At 41.2% G+C, this 14,741-nt stretch overlaps 1 protein-coding gene across 2 annotated transcripts; it reads right to left on the reverse strand.

Moving 5' to 3' along the window:
- Window positions 1-2,448: 2,448 nt before the first annotated feature.
- Window positions 2,449-8,446, reverse strand: rpl17 (ribosomal protein L17). 2 transcript variants are annotated; one of them, XM_084160259.1, is made up of 7 exons: window positions 8,402-8,446; window positions 7,882-7,931; window positions 7,540-7,580; window positions 7,098-7,232; window positions 6,573-6,671; window positions 3,757-3,948; window positions 2,449-3,394 (listed from the first exon to the last, which is right to left on the reverse strand). In XM_084160259.1, the coding sequence occupies exons 2-7, from the start codon at window positions 7,919-7,921 to the stop codon at window positions 3,347-3,349; spliced, it is 555 nt and encodes a 184-aa protein (XP_084016385.1). In that variant the 5' UTR covers window positions 7,922-7,931; window positions 8,402-8,446; the 3' UTR covers window positions 2,449-3,346. The 2 variants fall into 2 exon arrangements, with proteins under 2 accessions (XP_084016385.1, XP_084016386.1); XM_084160260.1 differs by having other exon boundaries at window positions 7,882-7,928; window positions 8,370-8,412.
- Window positions 8,447-14,741: the final 6,295 nt, after the last annotated feature.

Here is a 14,741-nt window from a genome sequence, read left to right on the forward strand (position 1 = left end):
GGATGATCTCCGCATGTGTATTTCCCACCGTAAAGCATGGAGGAGAAGGTGTTATTGTGTGGGGGTGCTTTGCTGGTGACACTGTCTGATTTATTTAGAATTCAAGGCACACTTAACCAGCATGGCTACCACAGCATTCTGCAGCGATACACCATCCCATCTGGTCTGGGCTTAGTGGGACTATCATTTGTTTTTCAACAAGACAATGACCCAACACACCTCCAGGCTGTGTAAGGGCTATTTTACGAAGGAGAGTGATGGAGTGCTGCATCAGATGACCTGGCCTCCACAATCCCCCAACCGCAACCAAATTGAGATGGTTTGGGATGAGTCGAACCGCAGAGTGAAGGAAAAGCAGCCAACAAGTGTTCGGCTTAAGTGGGAACTCCTTCAAGACCGTTGGAAAAGCATTCCAGGTGAAGCTGGTTGAGAGAATGCCAAGAGTGTGCAAAGCAGTCATCAAGGCAAAGGGAGGCTACTTTGAAGAACCATTTGTGTTATTTCATAGTTTGATGTCTTCACTATTATTCTACGATGTAGAAAATAGTAAACAAAATAAAGACAAACCCTTGAATGAGTAGGTGTTCTAAAACTTTTGACCAGTAGAGTGTGTGTATGTATATATATCTAGCGCATATGGAAAGTATTCAGACCCTTTGACTTTTTCCACATTTTGTTACATCCTTATTCTAAAATGGATTAAATAGTTTTTTTTAAGCTAATCACATTTACGTAAGTATTCAGACCCTTTACTCAGTACTTTGTTGAAGCACCTTTGGCAGCGATTACACCACCATGCTTCACCATAGGGATGGTGCCAGGATTCCTCCAGACGTGACGCTTGGCATTCAGGCTAGAGTTCAATCTTGGTTTTATCAGACCAGAGAATCTTGTTTCTCATGGTCTGAGTCCTTTAGTTGCCTTTTGGCAAACTCCAAGCGGGCTGTCATGTGCCTTTTACTGAGGAGTGGCTTTCTTCTGGCCACTCTACCATAAAGGCCTGACTGGTGGAGTGCTGCAGAGATGGTTGTCCTTCTGGAAGGTTCTCCAATCTCCACAGAGGAACTCTGTCAGAGTGACGATCGGGCTCTTGGTCACCTACCTGACCAAGGCCCTTCTCCCCCTGATTGCTCAGTTTGGCCTGGTTGCCAACTCTAGGAAGAGTCTTGGTGGTTCCAAACTTCTTCCATTTAAGAATGATGGAGGCCACTGTGTTCTTGGGGACCTTCAATGCTGCCAAAAAATGTTGTTACCCTTCCCCAAATCTGTGCCTCGACACAATCCTGTCTCGGAGCTCTACGGACAATCCCTTCGACCTCATGGCTTAGTTTTTGCTATGACAGGCACTGTCAACTGTGGGACCTTATATAGACAGGTGTGTGCCTATCCAAATCATGTCCAATCAATTGAATTTACCACAGTTGGACTCCAAACAAGTTGTAGAAACATCTCAAGGATGATCAATGGAAACAGGATGCACCGGAGCTCAATTTCGAGTCTAATATCAAAGGGCCTGAATACTTACGTAAATAAGGTACGTTTTTAATTTTTTATAATAAATAATAATAATATGCCATTTAGCAGACGCTTTTATCCAAAGCGACTTACAGTCATGCGTGCATACATTTTTTGTGTATGGGTGGTCCCGGGGATCGAACCCACTACCTTGGCGTTACAAGCGCCGTGCTCTACCAGTTGAGCTACAGAGGACCACGAAAAGATTTCTAAAAACCTGTTTTCACTTTGTCATTATGGAGTATTTTGTGTAGATTGATGACATTTTTTTAATCAAGGCTATAACGTAACAAAATGTGGGAAAAGTGAAGGGGTCTAAATACTTTCTGAATGCAGTGTGTATATATACATACTTAACTAAATTATAAACGCAACAACTTCAAAGATTTTACTGAGTTACAGTTCATATAAGGAAATCAGTCAATTGAAATAAATTCATTAGGCCCTAATCTATGAATTTCCCATGACTGGGCATAGGCCCAGCCGATCAGAATTAGTTTTCCCCCACAAAAGGGTTTTATTACAGACAGAAATACTCCTTAGCACCCCCCCCCCACAGACGACCCAGCAGGTGAAGCCGGATGTTGAGATCCTGGGCTGGCGTGGTTACGGTTGCGAAGCACTGCCAAATTCTTTAAAACGACGTTGGAGGCAGCTAATGGTAGAGAAATTAACATTACAGTTTCTGGCAATAGCTCCGTTGGGCATTCCTGCAGTCATTATGCTAATTGCACACTCCCTCAAAACTTGAGACATCTGTCATTGTGTTCTGTGACAAAACTGCACATTTGTGTTTTTATTGTCCCCAGCACAAGGTGCACTTGTGTAGTAATCATGCTGTTTAATCAGCTTCTTGGTATGCCACACCTGTCAGGTGGATGGATTATCTTGCTCACTAAGAAATTTGAGAGTAATAAGCTTTTTGTGCATATGGAACATTCCCAGGATCTTTTATTTCAGCTCATGAAAATGGGACCAACACTTCACATTCGTTTATATATTTTTGTTCATATATAGAAATCATTGTAGACTCATTTTCCAGGTCAATGGATTAAACGCCAATTCTGCCACTAACCTCATATTCATCATCTCCAGCACCGAACCAGTGTCCACATGTTAAAACAGAGCTTTTCTATGGTCTGTGGTTAAAAAGGATAAGGTCCTACAAAAATGCTTGTCTGACATCACAGGATAGGATTAAAAGTTAACAATGATTTTCATAACCTGCAACAACTTTAGCCCAAAGGAGGGTATTCTCACGCCCCAGATCACCGCAAATCAGTATTTGAAAATCACGGTTTACAATGTTTAAACTTTTGATATCATTGGGTAGAAATGTTTAACTATACCGTTTCCACTGGTATTGATCTGGAGATAATGAAAATGAGATTGAAAAGTAATGTGCACTAATCTGAAATCTAATCCTCATAACACATTGTGTATTGGCCTATCGCTTCCATTTTTACAGAACCCTTTGCCCCGCCTATGAAAGACAGCATTGGAGTCACTAGTGCCAACGGCTTGATTTTACAATGTACATACATGCTGATTTGAATAATAGATTTCTACAATGGCCTCATCCCTTATGGTTAGAATATTATCAGTTCTGCATGTGACATTGTAGTAAATAACCAAAATAACCAGTCTCATCTGCAACTTAACAGCATTGCCCTTAGGATACATGACGATCTATTTGGGTCGTATCAAACCTGGAGCCTTTAGATGGATTAAAGCCAACTTTACATGAGCAGTAGGGATTTCAGAAAAAGTATGAAGTGGCATGAAAAGACAAACATTCCATTTTGGTTAGAATGGTTCCATTTTATTTACATTACTCCCGTGCCATGAGTTTCTGCTTCTTCAGCTTCTTCTGAGAGACCTGCAGGACAAAGAAAATGTATCAGACCAACATACCGATAATACCCTCATAGGGACAGAATGATGTAGACTTAAATGCAAATGTGTGGTTGCTCAGCCTCATTCATATTTATTTTCATGGGTAATCCAAAGGTGTCCTAAGAAAGTCATCATTGCAACCATTTCATACAGACACTTATAAAAAACATAAGTGCAAGGTCTGATAAGACTTAATGAGTTATGCCAGAAGGATAGTAAACCATTGTTCATCAAGAGCTTGTACCTTCTAATCACACTGCTTTTATATGGGAAATATGGGGAAGAGTAAATATTCTCAGAAAGATACCAAGCAGAACCTTCTGCAAAAGACGTTAGCATGCATACCTTTTTCTTAGTGGCGACTTCCTCCTCTGGTTTGGGAACGATCTGCTCCTTCTCTGTGAGGATCATCTCAATGTGGCATGGGGAGCTCATGTAGGGGTTGATGCGACCGTGGGCACGGTATGTGCGTCTGCGCATCTTGGGGGCCTTGTTCACCTGGATGTGCTCGATCACCAGGGAGTCTACATCTAGACCCTGTCAGAATAGAGCAGAGATTAAACCGGTTAGCAAGTAAAATCAAATAACACACACACGGCCAGTTGTCTGTGGGATACAGTACTTAACCCTTGAGGGAATTGGCCTATATGTATAGGGCTAAATTACAATGTTTCTTACAGAAGAAATAAGAAAAGCATATGATAGCAGCAATTGAAAGTGAAATTGAGATTATGGGAAAATTATTAGACCAAAATTGAGGACAACAGTTCACCTGACAAGACTGAATCCAAACATTACACTTGATTTTATATGCATTTTACATATACTGTACATTTTGCTGCATTTGATGATAACAATCTGAAAATACTCTGAATACAGTAACATAATATTCCCCGGGAAATTTGGGGCAGGTGCAACATAATACAAAATAAATGACACGGGTTTGAGTGAGAGGACTAACTGGTGTCTCCAAGTGGCCACACACCTCCAAAGTGTGCACAGTTAAGTAATTTCAATGCACTTGTATGACGGTCTTCAAACTATAACTAGGTTTCCATACAAGTAAAGTACGTCTTAAAAAACATTAACTAGGTTTCCATACAAGTAAAGTACGTCTTAAAAAACATTTCACGACAGGCCTGATGGAAACACCAAATTTGTCGGTAAACTTTCCAAATGTTGAGAAAACACGCTAGTCAAGGTGGGATCTTTGTGTCTAAAATAAATTATCCATGAAATGGCAACGGAAATGCTTTTATGCTCAAGTATTGATATAATAACCATCATATCGAAGTAAACTTGGGAGCCACGTAACGACTCGGGAAAGAATGCAGTTTAATAGGCTACAAATGAAATAAGTGATGAACTTCACAAGGTGTGGTCCTCTGTAGCTCAGCTGGTAGAGCACGGCGCTTGTAACGCCAAGGTAGTGGGTTCGATCCCCGGGACCACCCGTACACAAAAAGAAATTTGCACGCATGACTGTAAGTCGCTTTGGATAAAAGCGTCTGCTAAATGGCATATTATTATTATATTACAAGGTGGTGAAAGTGCACAGTGATTAATGCTCCTTTCCAATAAATAGAGGGTCCTCTTCTGGAGACATGCTCAATGCTTGGCTCCCTTTAGACAATCTCACTTGTCCATAATAATCTCATGTAGACCATCCTACCCGCACTGTATCTGCGAGCCGTTGGTTAGAGCGCATGTGCCAAGACCACAGTGGGCACAGTTGCAATATAACGTTTTTTTGGTTGTTGTTGACAAAACCATTTTACCTGTATTTATTTTGTACATTGGAATTTAACCGCAAAATTTATTTTTATGTGCACTACGTCATCACAGGCTTTTATCCGCAACAGGTCAATTTGATGGAAACATCTCTGGTGGAAAAATGCGCATATTGTTTTTATGCAGATCTTTTGAATATTTGCATTAAAACTGTCGCCAATTAGATGGAAACCTAGTTTATAAAGAACTTTGAGCTCTCCTAGCTGTGCCGTTGAAGTAGAGCAAGCACACTTGTAGTTTCGTTTGGAACACAACCCTGCATACACCACACAATTAATGTTGTTTACGCAATACAAAAACTGTCCATTATAAGTCGCAATCTGAGTCAGGTGGGCATGATTTGAAAGCTTGTTATATTGCCAACATGACAACATGTAATAAAATACGATCTTACATGGAAATTCAGACAAACTTTGTAATTGGTGCGCATATAGCGCATTCGGGAAAGTATTCAGACCCCATCACTTGTTCAAAATTGTTGTTACGTTACAGCCTTATTCTAAAATTGATTAAATTTACAGCATTTCCCTCACTCAAACAAAATTTGCAAAAGTTCCTAAAACAGCGGGAGGGATGGGGCAACTTGTCATTTGTGGTGCTCAAGTTCAGAACGGCCATCAGTCAAAACCCATACACCACTGTGAAGCGCAGAGCCAGAACTCTGGCATGCATCGCATGTTACTGTACAGCCACTACATTCCAATTTAGGGGTGTATCAGCGCCCAAATCTAATTATTTACACTCGTACCCGTATAAGTGTTAAAATGGCAAAGCTAGAATCCTTAGTTGCTACATCAATTTTTGGACTTAAATTAATTATATATACCCATTGATTCTTGAAGACTCAAACTTCTAAATGCCTCATGAGCTTAGTTCAACTGTTGTACCCCATCAGAACGCAAAATAAGCTTGTTATAGTCCAATGTTTGTAAACAAATTATATTAAAACAAATACTATAGCCTCAAAACATGGTTAAAACAAATGTTTATATCATGGATGTCAGTCCATGCATTCATAGCTCTTGCTTTGAATTTGAGAGGGTTAACATTTCAGGCCCATCCCGCAGCTTTTGACCAAAACAGCCTTTATCGTTTCAATTAAGGATTCCAGCTTTAAATTATATTGTTCATACAAGCATCATGGTGGCTCAGATGTAATATTTTCATGGTTAATACAAAAGGTGTCCCAAATGGTCATCAATGCAATCATGAATTATGCCCATTTCACAGTTTGAACCCCAACAAAAAGAAAAATCCAAAATATTATAATATAAGCTTGATAGCATCATACTTTTCACAAATCTCTCCACTAGAGAGAACTACAGGCATGCCACGATAAGAGGCAGGCCTAACAAATATACCAAAATTACCTTCAGCTCAGCGTTGCTCTCAGCATTCTTCAGCATGTGGAGAAGGAACTCTGCGCTCTTCTTGGGCCAGCGTCCCTGTGTCCAGTCAAACTGCTTGGCCTGCAGAGGAAAGGTTGTGTCAGCAGTGCGCATAAAAGACCAGGCCAGAATAGGTGCCCCCATTTCTGGTCCACATTGGGGAAGATGTATGTAGACATAAGTGCAAATGTGTGGTTGCTCAGCCTCATTCATATTTATTTTCATGGGTAATCCAAAGGTGTCCTAAGAAAGTCATCATTGCAACCATTTCATACAGACGTGCAAGGTCTGATAAGCCAGAGAGATTGAAAATCATGTTGTTCCCCTCTCCAATGCCCTTATGTTGAACAATATTTGTTTTAAAGATCCCTTTCATAGCTTCTAATCCCAATACTTTTACATGAGAAATATATTAAAGAGTAAACATTGTCAGAAAGATAACCAAGCAAAGTCCCATATACACATTTAAATTGAGACTAGGGTAAACGATACTGAATTGAAGCTTACCTGGGCACACCTGCTGACACCCCCATTGTAGCGGCGGAAGGGAACACACTGGTGCTTGACTGTAACATCCTTCAGGTACTTGGTGGCCTTGCGGATGTGCATGCCTTTGATGGTCTGAGCTGTCTCACGGGTGTTCTGATGGGTAACAAACAACATCAATATACTGTAGTAGCTAGCTATATCAATAACAGATTTTTATAAATTGGTCTAATAGGCATGGATGCAAAATTGCTCAGTTATTTGTTAGATATTGTCACATTTGACTCCAAAGGTCTCCAATGTTGTCATCATAGCAAAGCATCATACCTTTCAGTCTGCACACATTTATGACTACCAACACATATCAACCAACAGCAAATGTAACTCCCACACTGATACAACTACAGTAGACAAAATGTCTGAAAGCAACTTCTCATGTCACTCAGAAAAGACAACACCTTACCTTGAAGTGAACCCGGAGATTGGAGCCCCTCGACTTGCATGCTGCGGAAGAAAATACAGCAATGATCAGTGAGGTCACAAGACAGAAATGCATGGTGAATAAACCATTTATGTGCAAATGTATGGTTACTCAGCCTCATTCATATTTATTTTCATGGGTAATCCAAAGGTGTCCTAAGAAAGACATCACTACAACCATTACACGTATAACTAAATATCATGGATAAGTCTGATAAGACTTCACGATTTATGATGGCAGAGGGATATAAGATAACGTTAACCAGTTAACTTGCATTAGCGAGCTAATGAATAAAGCCAGGGCAACAATCACACCAGTACTCACACTTAGTCGGGTTCTCGGGGTCGAGCGAGTAGCGGACCATTTTCAGATATCTGCAAAAGATAAACGCTTTGTTAGTTAACTAGCTAACTAAACCTAGTCGGCGAACGTGTTAGTGTGTTGCTTGACTGAGAAACACAAGTCAGACATCTTGGATGCGCTACGTGTTAGTTGCTAGCTAGCAAACGTTACCATACAGTTGCTGGTTTAATTACAAACCCAATACAACGAGCAAATCACATACGACTACATCACTGGGACTATTTATTTCATCAAGACTCATTCGTAGGACCGGGGACAACATTACGGTCATGGTTTTGTTAGCCATGCTAAAAGTGGCTGAGGGCCAAGCAAATCACAAATATGACTATTTGTGAAAATATACACCGATACACGCATGGACGCCGAAATTTCTAAGTAGTAGTTTAAATACATGTAAGTACAAAATGTAAGAGTCGGGATGCCATAGATATTGAAGCGATTAAATGGATTATCGGCCGCAGTTGTATGCCTCTTCACTTACTTTCTAAGGCCGCGGAAGGGAAGAGGTAGAATGAAGCATTCTGGGAGTAGAAATCGTGAATGTCATCTCGCGAGATTTTCAGAGAGCTTTGAACGGGATTAGGTGTTCTTCTTTGGTGTCATTTCTGACAGGGCATTTATTCCAATAGAAAGAGTTTACCGCCACCTTTTGTATTACAAAGATATTGCATTCTCGTTTTGCACTGGCGGACTTAACATTAGGCAGAAGAGGCCTCACATCATCAAGGGGCCTCATGAGCTGGTCATAAACATTTAAAAAACACAATTGTAAACCGGTACCAGGCCGAAAAATGAACCTTCCCAAGTTCTCTCACGTCACCCCCCTCCTCCGCACACTCCACTGGCTTCCAGTTGAAGCTCGCATCCGCTACAAGACCATGGTGCTTGCCTATGGAGCAGTGAGGGGAACGGCACCTCTGTACCTTCGGGCTCTGATCAGTCCCTACACCCAAACGAGGGCATTGCGTTCATCCACCTCTGGCCTGCTGGCTCCCCTTCCTCTGCGGAAGCATAGTTCCCGCTCAGCCCAGTCAAAACTGTTCGCTGCTCTGGCACCCCAATGGTGGAACAAGCTCCCTCACGACGGCAGGACAGCGGAGTCACTCACCACCTTCCGGAGGCATTTGAAACCCCACCTCTTTAAGGAATACCTGGGATAGGATAAAGTAATCCTTCTACGCCCCCCCCCCCCCCCCCCCCCCCCCCCCCCAAAATTGTAAAGTGGTTATCCCACTGGCTATAGGGTGAACGCACCAATTGGTGAGTCGCTCTGGATAAGAGCGTCTGCTAAATGACGTAAATGTGCCCTTGAGCAAGGCACCTAACCCTAATTGCTCCTGTAAGTCGCTCTGGATAAGAGCGTCTGCTAAATGACTAAAATGTAATGTAAATGTAATGAAAGTGAATAGGGCATTTCCACGTAAAAAAGGTATAGGGGTAATTCCACGATTTAAAAAAAAACATTCAGAGCTTTGTACTAGGCAAGTCAGTTAAGAACAAATTCTTATTTACAATGAGGCCTACACCAGCCAAACCCAGACGACGCTGGGCCAATTGTGCTCCGCCCTATGAGACTCTCAATCACAGCCGGTTGTGATACAGCCTGGAATTGAACCAGGGGGTCTGTAGTGGCTCCCGAGTGGCGTAGTGGTCTAAGGCACTGCATCGCAGTGCTAGCTGTGCCACTAGAGATCCTGGTTCTGTCGTAGCCGGCCGTGACCGGGAGACCCATGGGGCGGCGCACAATTGGCCCAGCGTCGTCTAGGGTAGGGGAGGGAATGGCCGGCAGGGATGTAGCTCAGTTCGTAGAGCATGGCGTTTGCAACGCCAGGGTTGTGGGTTCGATTCCCACGGGGGGTATAAAAAAAATAAAAATATATGCACTAACTGTAAGTCGCTCTGGATAAGAGCGTCTGCTAAATGACTAAAATGTAAATGTAGTGACACCTCAAGCACTGAGATGCAGTGCCTTAGACCACTGCGCCACTCGGGAGCCCGAGATGCTGTTTGTATCTCTCAGAGATAGCACAGATACTTCAAAACATACTTCCTTTTGTTTTTCCATGTATGAATCTGTTTTAAATGGATTTCTATGGACTTATAGCAGTAAGGCCAAATGTTTCATAAAATATATATATTTGTATATTTACAGGTATTGCTAAATGAACTTCTTAAAACAATTCCATATGTTAGCTTAGTAGAAACTAAGACTCTAGGGGATACAATACGCATTTCTTTAGGAAAAAGACAGGTGCTGCTGATAATACTGCCATCGTCGTCGAGGCAGAGGACATGTATGTGTAGCCCATGTATCTGATGCTGTCTGGCCAAAAAGATTATGGCATGTCATACTCTTTTTGGCCAGAAAGCATCAGATACATGGGCTACATACTGTATAGTAAGACAGAGGGGCGCTGTTACGCTCGCTCGGATGCTTTCTCCGGTGAGATCGTTTCAGCCACTTGCGAATTGAAGGAAAGTTGGCAGGTGCACAGTGCACTGTTCAGATGCTGGAATTATTTTTGATGAACGTGCAAGGGTAACCTACTTTTTTAAGTGATTTGTTTGATAATCAGATGAAAACATCATGACTGGTTCTGTTCATGGCACATTAAAAGGTATTACATTATTACAGTTAAATTACGTCTTTACTTTCAATCCTCTTCCTGAGGCCTCCAAATCACTAAGTTGGCCCCTGACTAGATGGGACCAAAGAGCAGGAAAATTATGTTCTCTGACTATTTCAAGTACAGTACCAACATCAACATAGACATAATATTGTTTCCCACAATGAAATCGGGGAAGGGACAGTGGATCTGTATTCGTCCGTTAGTACGTTAGTGCGTTCGTACATTAGTCACACGCGATATCTCAGACTGCACTAGCCCGATTTTGACGAAATTTGGGTGAATGATGAGTCTTGCATTTACTAAATTACACTGATTGACCAGATAGTGGCGCTATAACAAGATATTTAAAATGCTTTGAAGTGTCACGTCCCTCACCCCGTTTAACCTAAAGTCCTGAAATTCAGTACATAGCTCCCTCTCCTCACAAAGAACAAATTTGCCTCAGCGACCGATAAGGTCCACCATGATGGATTTTCCGCCATTTTTAATTTTGTGAAAAAGACTTAAATGCACTCTTCTGGCACCAAATAATCGATCTGCACGAAACTTGATATGTGGCATCTATGGACAAAGGTCTCTCAACGCAATATTTTACAGACTAGTACCTAAAACAACATGGGCGTTATTGACCAACAAACATTCCCGTTGGCGTGGTCTGGCACATAAATGCATATAAATCGGTCAATGATATTCGTATTGTAAAAAAAAACTGGTACACATCTTGCAAACACTGTCAAGACTAAATATATGCAAGAACATTAATATTGACAACACGGAGGCGCTATAACGGGCACATGTTTATATCTCTTGTACTGGAGTTTTTGCAGTGGTGTAAAGTAGGCCTACATAAGTAAAAATACTTTAAAGTACTACTTAAGTAGTTTTTTGGGGTATCTGTACTTTATTTTACTATTTATATGTTTGACAACCTTTACTTTTACTCCACTACATTCCTAAAGAAAGTAATGTACTTTTTCTCCATACATTTTCCCTGACACTCAAAAGTACTACATTTTGAATGCTTAGTAGGACAGGAAAATTGTCCAATTCACACACTTATCAAGAGAACATCCCTACTGCCTCTGATCTGGTGGACTCGCTAAACACAAATGCTTCATCATGTCTCATGTCTGCCTATCCGTAAATACAAAAAAAAAAAAAAAATCGTGCCGTCTGGTTTGCTTAATATAAAGAATTTGAAATGAATCATACTTTGACTTTTGATACTTAAGTATAGTAATTACATTTACTTTTGATCCTTAAGTATATTTAAAACCAAATACTTTTAGACTTTTCCTCAAGTAGTATTTTACTGGGTGACTTTCACTTTTACTTAAGTCATTTTCTATTAAGGTATCTTTACTTTTACTCAAGTATGACAATTGGGTACTTTTTCCATCACAGAGTTTTTGGGACCACTCATCTCCACATCAAATGATTAGGTGTGCTGCTGAGGTCTGTTTTATCACTAGAGGGGCTAATCATTCAAATGTTTGTAGGATAGGAGTCTCTGATTTTGTGGCACTGCTAACTGGGCAACTAGTCAACATAGGACTAGCTGTGACGTAAGTAACTGATATACAAGAGAGCTCCTTTTTATCAGAAAGTGCTGTGAACTAGTCTGTGAAATTCAGATTGAAAAATAGATGGTCAATGCGGCATGTTATATTTTTACCTTGATTCTAGACTGTCTTGATCACCTATACAGTGTCTTGCAAAAGTATTCATCCCCCTTGGCGTTTTTCCTATTTTGTTGCATTACAACCTGTAATTTAAATTGATGTTTATTTGGATTTCATGTAATGGACATACACAAAATAGTCAAAATTGGTGAAGTGAAATGAAAAAAATTACTTGTTTCAAAAAATTCAAAGAAATAAATAATGGAAAAGTGGTGCGTGCATATGTATTCACCCCCTTTGCTATGAAGCCCCTAAATAAGATCTGGTGCAACCAAATACCTTCAGAAGTCACATAATTAGTTAAATAAAGTCCACCTGTGTGCAAAGTGTCACATGATCTGTCACATGGTCTCAGTATATATACACCTGTTCTGAAAGGCCCCAGAGTCTGCAACACAACTAAGCAAGGGGCACCACCAAGCAAGCGGCACCATGAAGACCAAGGAGCTCTCCAAACAGGTCAGGGACAAAGTTGTGGAGAAGTACAGATCAGGGTTGGGTTATAAAAAAATATCAGAAACTTTGAACATCCCACGGAGCACCATTAAATCCATTATTAAAAACTTGAAAGAATATGGCACCACAACAAACCTGCCAAGAGAGGGCCGCCCACCAAAACTCACGGACCAGGCAAGGAGGGCATTAATCCGAGAGGCAACAAAGAGACCAAAGATAACCCTGAAGGAGCTGCAAAGCTCCACAGTGGAGATTGGCGTATCTGTCCATAGGACCACTTTAAGCCGTACACTCCACAGAGCTGGGCTTGACGGAAGAGTGGCCAGAAAAAAGCCATTGCTTAAAGAAAAAAATAAGCAAACACGTTTGGTGTTCGCCAAAAGGCATGTGGGAGACTCCCCAAACATACGGAAGAAGGTACTCAGGTCAGATGAGACTAAAATTTAGCTTTTTGGCCATCAAGGAAAATGTCTGGCGCAAACCCAACACCTCTCATCACCCCGAGAACACCATCCCCACAGTGAAGCATGGTGGTGGCAGCATCATGCTGTGGGGATGTTTTTCATCGGCAGGGACTGGGAAATTGGTCAGAATTGAAGGAATGATGGATGGCGCTAAATACAGGGAAATTCTTGAGGGAAACCTGTTTCAGTCTTCTAGAGATTTGAGACTGGGACGGAGGTTCACCTTCCAGCAGGACAATGACCCTAAGCATACTGCTAAAGCAACACTCGAGTGGTTTAAGGGGAAACATTTAAATGTCTTGGAATGGCCTAGTCAAAGCCCAGACCTCAATCCAATTGAGAATCTGTGGTATGACTTAAAGATTGCTGTACACCAGCGGAACCCATCCAACTTGAAGGAGCTGGAGCAGTTTTGCCTTGAAGAATGGGCAAAAATCCCAGTGGCTAGATGTGCCAAGCTTGTAGAGACATACCCCAAGAGACTTGCAGCTGTAATTGCTGCAAAAGGTGTCTCTACAAAGTATTGACTTTGGGGGGGGTGAATAGTTATGCACGCTCAAGTTGTCTGTTTTTTTGTCTTATTTCTTGTTTGTTTCACAATAAAACATATTTTGCATCTTCAAAGTGGTAGGCATGTTGTGTAAATCAAATGATACAAACCCCCCCAAAATCCATTTTAATTCCAAGTTGTAAGGCAACAAAATAGGAAAAATGCCAAGGCGGGTGAATACTTTCGCAAGCCACTGTATGGGTTCAGGCCATATGTTGTTGTTGTGTGGAATACCTCACCTTAGCAGCACGATATCCTGTATCTCATCCTCTCTTCTCTTGTTGCCCTAGCTAGAGCATTATCCCTGACCGGATCAGTCTGCAGTGGAATGCTCCCTCTAAATAGATATAATGTAGATTATAGATTAGGAGGTTCAAAAATGGCAGGTAAGCTTTTTTACTCTAGTCAATCTAATTGGTGTCATCTCTTGGGTTCTGGCCTGGACTGGGAGTCCAGGTCAGGAATGTGATCTCAGCTCATTAAACTGGGAGTGTGTAGTTGGCAGAGATGAGAGCGGTCATTCAATATAATATGTCATTTTAGTAGATGCTTTTATTCAAAGCGACTTATAGTCGTGAGCATACATTTGAAAATATTGGGGTGACCTGGGAATTGAACCCACTATCATGGCGTTGCAACTAAGCGTCCATGCTCTACTAAGAGAAAGAGCGTACAGAGACTATACTCCTGACTTTCATCAAACAACATGTGATACACAGTGCTGTGGGACAGTTTACTGCCATCAGTCGTGACTAATTAGCCTCTATGTAAAGTCATTTAAACACAGCAACCAATATCGAAATATCTTTCCCATAAAGATATATAATCCTTATTAGTGTGTAATAGAGAAAGACAAATGAAAAAGACACAATGTGGTAATATTTAAACCAGTAGTTGGTTTATTTGTATTTGGTGCTTTTTATGTTGTGTTGTGAGACGGTTTGACCAGCTACTTATAAAATAGTATGTAGCCTATACTCTCACATTGGCTAAGTGAGCCATGCGCAACGTTGCACTGCAAATCATGTTGAAAGAGGGT

The sequence above is a fragment of the Coregonus lavaretus genome (assembly GCF_964263955.1).
Source record: "Coregonus lavaretus genome assembly, chromosome: 4".
NCBI classification, from domain to species: domain Eukaryota; kingdom Metazoa; phylum Chordata; class Actinopteri; order Salmoniformes; family Salmonidae; genus Coregonus; species Coregonus lavaretus.

Bases quoted from the DNA above. Each gene is read 5' to 3' on its own strand.
- rpl17 (XM_084160259.1), bottom strand. From the start codon at position 7,921: ATGGTCCGCTACTCGCTCGACCCCGAGAACCCGACTAAGT. The intron at 7,581-7,881 runs GTGAGTACTGGT...TTTCTTCCGCAG, and splicing joins CCCCGAGAACCCGACTAAGT to CATGCAAGTCGAGGGGCTCC. The intron at 3,395-3,756 runs GTATGCATGCTA...TTTGTCCTGCAG, and splicing joins AAGTCGCCACTAAGAAAAAG to GTCTCTCAGAAGAAGCTGAA.